Raw genomic sequence first — 5,540 nt, forward strand, 5'->3', positions numbered from 1 at the left:
CCCCACCCTCTGGCCCCACCCCCATATATGGTGTGTGTGGTGCCGGTGCGTGCGGAGCTGCCAGCAGCCTAGGTGATAGCAGGCGGGTGGGTGTGAGGCTCCAATGTTGGGGGTGGGGAGCAGACTCGTCACAATAGAGGCCGCTGATGCCCCACGACGGGTGACCGCCCCGGTGCCTGCCCGCTGCACCTCTGCGGAGGCCGCATACTGCGCCACCGCTGCCTGACACCCTGGGCCTTCTCCCGCACCAGCCGAACGGGCCGCTGGCCATCGACAACATGATCAGCGCGCTTTTTAAGAGGACGTTCGTGCCTCGCTACCGGTAAGGCTGCCTCGATGCCGCGCATCCTCCCCGCGCCCCTGCGGCTGAGCCGCACGTCCCGCCGTGTGGACATGTGCACCCCGGCTGTCGGGCGACACTCTGGCTTTGCTTTCTCAGCGACATCAGCTCGGACATCCGGGTGATCTGCGTGGCGGAGCTCGGCTGCTGGATCAAGCTCTACCCGGACCTGTTCCTGGACAACAACTACCTGAAGTACATCGGCTGGATGCTGTACGACAAGGTGCGTGTGCTCCGTTGCCCCTCCTCCAGGGAGGCCCCCAGGTGTGCTCTCCTGTCTGGTGGAGCAAGCCCTAGCCTCCAGGATGGTTTCTCGGGAGTCCGGCTTTGCAGACGAGTCTTTCCACAGAGCTGCGCTTTTGCAGCAGGGGATTTGGGCTGTGGGGGCTCACGTCTCCCCTGGAGAAATGGGGCCATGACAGCAGCACGGGGCGGGCACGTGACCTCCACCCGGAGGCCCTTCTGCGCTCAGGGGAGTTGCTGCCAGAACGTCCCCAGCAGGGGTGAGCCCTGAATGCAGCAGACGGACGTGGGCTCTGCCTACAGGGACCATGTGGGGCGCCCTGGACCAGGTGATCAGAGAACGTTGCCCCACCTTGTAGCGTGAGTGTGGCCCTGGGCGCGGCTGCGGCTTCGTGCTCTGTGCCCTGCTCGTGCTGCTTGGGTCCAGAAGCCGTCCCTCAGGGACCGACTGGGTTCTGCACAGAGAAGTGGGGCGCAGAGATGGCACGGGCCTGCCCTGCACTTGAGACGTGGTGGGTGGGACGCATATTTCTACGTTAGGGTGACTGTTCTCACTTAGAGGAGGGGGTGACGTCAGTGGCAGAAGAGGGATCTCAGAAAGTAAGCTGTGTTGCTAAGTCCATGCGTGCGAGGGGCGTCTTTATTTTCTCTGTTTGAGAGACAAGTCTTGTCGGGGCACCTGGCCGGCCCGTCATTGGAGCCTGTGACTGTTGACCTTGGAGTCCTGAGTTCCAGCCCCGTGTTGGGCATGGACCCTTAAAAATTATTTTTAAAAATTATAAACACACAGTAGGCTGTTTTAATTGTAGTCACTGAGTAAGTCTGTTTAGCAGTCATGACAAATACCCCACGTGGGGCAGCATCAACAGCAGACCTCATTCTCTCCCGGCGCTGGAGGCCGGGAGGCTGAGATCCAGGCGGGTTGCTCCCGAGGCCTCTCTCCTGGGTGTGTAAATGCTGTCTCCTCCCCGTGCCTTCACACGGTCATCTCTCTGTGCACGTCTGTGTCCTCGTTCCATCTTCTTACAAGGACCCCAGTCCTAATGGATTCAGAGCCCATGCTAGTGACCTTGTTCGTCAGTCCCCTGGTTTAAGACCCCAGCTGCACATACAGCCCTGTCCCGAGGGCTTCAACATGGGGCTCTGGGACACACCGTTCAGACCCAGCGGGCACTTTCCTAGACCGCGTGGGGAACGCACACACACATCCCACACAGGAAGTGTCAGGCTGAGGGCTGGTCGAAGAGGCACACCTGAGGGAGAGTCTGGGGGGGGGAGGCGGCCCTTCTGCGGTGACGGGACCGTTTCTCTCTCCTCAAGGACGCGAGCGTGCGGATGAAGTGCATCCTGGCGCTGAAGGCGCTCTATGAGAAAAGAGAGTCGGCTATGAAGTTGAGCGTCTTCTTCCAGAAGTTCAAGGTGAGTGAGATTCTGTGTCTCGGCCGCCGCCTCCAGGGCCGGCCGGGGTGCGCGACCCCGAAGCACTGTGGTGCATGTGTGGACGTTGGGCCAGCCACTTGCTGGCCTTGGACCGCCCGCCATATCTCCACCCAGCGCTTGGGGCTGCCTTCCGGGAACACGCACCAGGCGCTCCTCTGGGTGCCGAGCCCAGGATGGAGCTGCCACGCTTCAGAGTGCATCTGGCGACCCGGTCCGCGGTGGCAGGCCCGTGCTGTGCAGGGCTGAGTGTGGGCCAGGCGAGTGCCGGCCTGTATTTTGTGAGTATGGGAGCCGGAAGGGTCTGCGCCCGCCGTCCAGACAGAGGAACGGCTATGCCGCGGGTCTGCAAGCCTCCCTGCTGCGCGTGCAGAGCTGCTCACGGACGTGAGACTGGAGCAACATTGGGGCGGTGCGGGGCTGCGGCCCACGGTGATTTGTACTCCAGCTGCCCTGAGCTCGGGGCCCGCTGCCACTCAGGATGCGTCTAGAGGCCCCACTGCCCAATGTGGACGGCAGGTCTTGGCAAGGACTCCTGACCGTAGAGCCGTCAGGACTCAGGCCGGGAACAGTGGCCGTTTGGGAGCAGGGGTTGGACCCCGGAGGTGAGCGGTGAGCATGGACGGCGCGGCGGGGCAGCTAGGAGGTCATCTCCCCTCCGGGGTGTGCGGGAAAGACCAGCCTTCCTGACTGTGTCAGCGCCCCGGCTGGGCGTCTGCCGACAGGGCAGAGCGAGGGCAGCGCCGCGGGCGCAGGCGTTCGCAGCAGCCTTGGCTGGCCCCGGAGCGCTTGTGAGGGCACGACACCCCAAGGAGACTTAGCGCACGTGATCTTACGCCCGATGAGGAGTGGGCGCCCAGGAGAGACGCTAGTGTCCGCTGTCCAGGAGCTCAGGGTGCACCTTCCCTCCGGGTCCCTGGAGGCCTCCCGCCCGCAAGGGTCCGGGGCTCCAGTACCGCAGTTTCTCGGGCACCTCCAGCTCGAAACCCTGCAACGTGCAAGGTGTCCACGTGGGGGCAGTGTGTCCTCACCGCTGTCAAGGTTGTGTCTGAGGTCCTGCTTCCGTGAGCCCTGTCACCTGACAGCGGCCGCCGCGGCTGCATCTGGGGCTTCAGGACCGACGTTCTGGAGACAGTCCCGCCCCGAGGTTCCGCTAGCTTCTCTGGGAAAGTGAAGCCCACCCTTAGCGAGGGTGGGGGGCAGGTGGAAGTCTGCAGGCTGGAACCCCGGTGTCCGAGGGGGGTGGGGAACGGAGGGCCTCGCGGAGGGGGTGGTGAGTCTCCACGGAGGGCAGCGCAGGGCCCGTCCTGTGCACTGACGGGAGCCACGGCGTCTTTGTGGGTGTAGAGGTCGCACAGAGTCCCCTACGTGGGAGAGAAAGGCTACGGAGACTCGTGGCCGGAGGCGCACGCTTTGTGTGGTGCTCAGGCCGCCGTGTGCTGGGCGGGCACGTGGGGGGGTCACTTTCACAGACTCGGCTTGTTTGGGGGGCTACCGAGGTGGCTGCAGGGGGGGCTTCCCCAACGCCCCCGGGGTCCAGGGCAGCTGCCTCCAATTTCTGTGCCGAAGAATTCTGTCTCCCGGCCGGTCCTGGCAGCTGCACACGCTGAAAGTCTGGGGACACGTGGTTGTCACCACTGGGTGTGTGGGCGCTGCTGGCATCTGCGGGGGCCCGGGATGCGGCCGATGTCCTGCACGGTGCGCACGCCGCCCACCCAGGGGGACGACCCGGGCTCCCGCGTCCTCCGTGCACACGGTGCCGGAACCAAGCGGGCTCATTGCGCTATCCTCTCGCTTCCCCTAGAAACGAATCCTGTCGATGACCCAGGACAGGCAGCCGGAGATCACGTCCGAGTGCATGCAGCTCCTGCGGCTTATATCCGAGTGCGTACCCCGCGGCCGTGCGCAACCCCGCGTCTGTCCATGCGCAGCCGTGCGTAGCCCCGCGGGCGTGCGCAACCCCGTGTCTGTCCGTGCGTAGCCCTGCAGCCCGAGAGTGTTTCCAGGCCACGTGGGTAGCGGGCCGGATGACCGGGGCGGGAACGTGCATCTGTGGACTCGGTTTCCACCACCCTCCAGAGTGCAGTGCAGGCGGGACGCGGGGTCACGGGTCCTCCGATACCGACATGGGGAAGGTCTTCCCCGGGCGGCTCCTGACACGTGTATGCAAGCCACCTGGGCAGGGACATGAGCTGCCCCCTCCCGCCGACACTGGCACACGGAGCAGGCTCTTTGACCTGCTGTGCGTCTGGCTTCCCGTCCGTGACTGTGCAGAGTCCGTGGCTAGAAGCCACACTTCCGTAAGGAAGGTCGGTGGTTGATGCCTTGGGTCAGCCTGACTGCTGGCGGTGGTTGGAGGGGACAGCTTAACCCGTGATTCCGGTGAGGCGTTCCCGGGATAGAGTAACACACAGGTCACCAGACTCAGTAGAGCAGAGTGCCCTCCCGAGGGTGGTGGGCCACATCTGATCACTTGAAGGCCTGCATGACGAAAAGGGGAGGAAGTTATTGTCGCCTGGCTTGACTCCTGGGCCGTGTGGGGCACCGGGTCCTGGGGCCCCAGCCTGGTTCCGAGTCCTGGATCTGCACCCACTGGCTGGGCTCAGTAATGGGAGGGGCCCCTGTGCCCCACGTTGGACAGAACCGGGAGGCTTGGGGGCTTGAGGGCGCACAGGGCTGAGTGGGACCCACCTAGGGTGCTCCTTGTGACCCGGAACCCCGAGGGCAAACGCAGGTGTCCCCCAGGCTTGTTCCGTGGCGTAGGTGGTCTCCCATCGCCACTCACAGCCCAGAACATGAGGCGCATAGGGCATTTGCCCGTGTTTCCGCCGGTTCGGGAGTGTCTGTGTGGCTGTGTTTGCACGTCGTTCCTCCGTGCTCAGGCGCCCACTGGATGCGTCTGCATAAAGGGCACACTGGTGACATCCCCCCAGGTGGTGTCCGCTGTGACCCCTCGCACCCCCGACCCCTCCTGGCGTGGGGAGCCATGGACATCTGTCTCTCCACGTGCGCCGCTGCGTGGTTGCCCGCTGTCCCGCTTGGGTGCCCTGCGTGTGCACCCCTGCATGGCTGCCCGTTGCCTCTCCATGTGCACCCCTGCACGGTCCCCCACTACCCCTGCCGTTTCTGCCCCTCCGTGTGCGCCCCGCTCGGTTGCCTGCTTGGGGTCGTCGGGTGGGGTTGGCTGACAGGTGGCCTAGGCGCGCATGTGGGAGAGGACAGGGTTTTCCCTTTGGGTCCGGCCGCGGGCTGGAGGGGAAGGCACCCAGACACGGGAGGCCCCGTGGGGGGAGGCCTTCCCAGATCCTGCTCACGTGGCCTGGGTGCCTGTCCTGGGACGTGGGCCGCCCCTGGGGAGCTCAGTCTGTCAGGAATTCTGGGGGTGGGGGCACATCTAGGTGAAGCAAAGATTGGGGCCGCTGGCTTAGCAAAGAGCCTCCCTTTGCCCTCCGCAGGGGACGGGCGCGAGCGGCAGTGTCACGCGCGCGCCTCCGTGCCCCCCCCCGCTCCCCGGCGCCCC

General features: G+C 64.9%; 1 protein-coding gene across 1 annotated transcript in view; it reads left to right on the forward strand.

Moving 5' to 3' along the window:
• Positions 1 to 1,962: 1,962 nt before the first annotated feature.
• LOC144223920 (cohesin subunit SA-2-like) overlaps positions 1,963 to 5,540 on the forward strand; it is an 8,606-nt gene continuing 5,028 nt past the window's right edge. Inside the window, exons 1-2 of the mRNA XM_077754709.1 lie at positions 1,963 to 2,002; positions 3,825 to 3,904. Of these exons, the coding sequence (XP_077610835.1) occupies positions 1,970 to 2,002; positions 3,825 to 3,904 (113 nt within the window). The 5' untranslated portion in view covers positions 1,963 to 1,969. The remainder of the gene's footprint in view (positions 2,003 to 3,824; positions 3,905 to 5,540) is intronic.

The sequence above is a fragment of the Crocuta crocuta genome, unplaced genomic scaffold (genome assembly GCF_008692635.1).
Source record: "Crocuta crocuta isolate KB4526 unplaced genomic scaffold, BGI_CrCroc_1.0 scaffold221, whole genome shotgun sequence".
In the NCBI taxonomy this organism is placed as follows: Eukaryota; Metazoa; Chordata; class Mammalia; order Carnivora; family Hyaenidae; genus Crocuta; species Crocuta crocuta.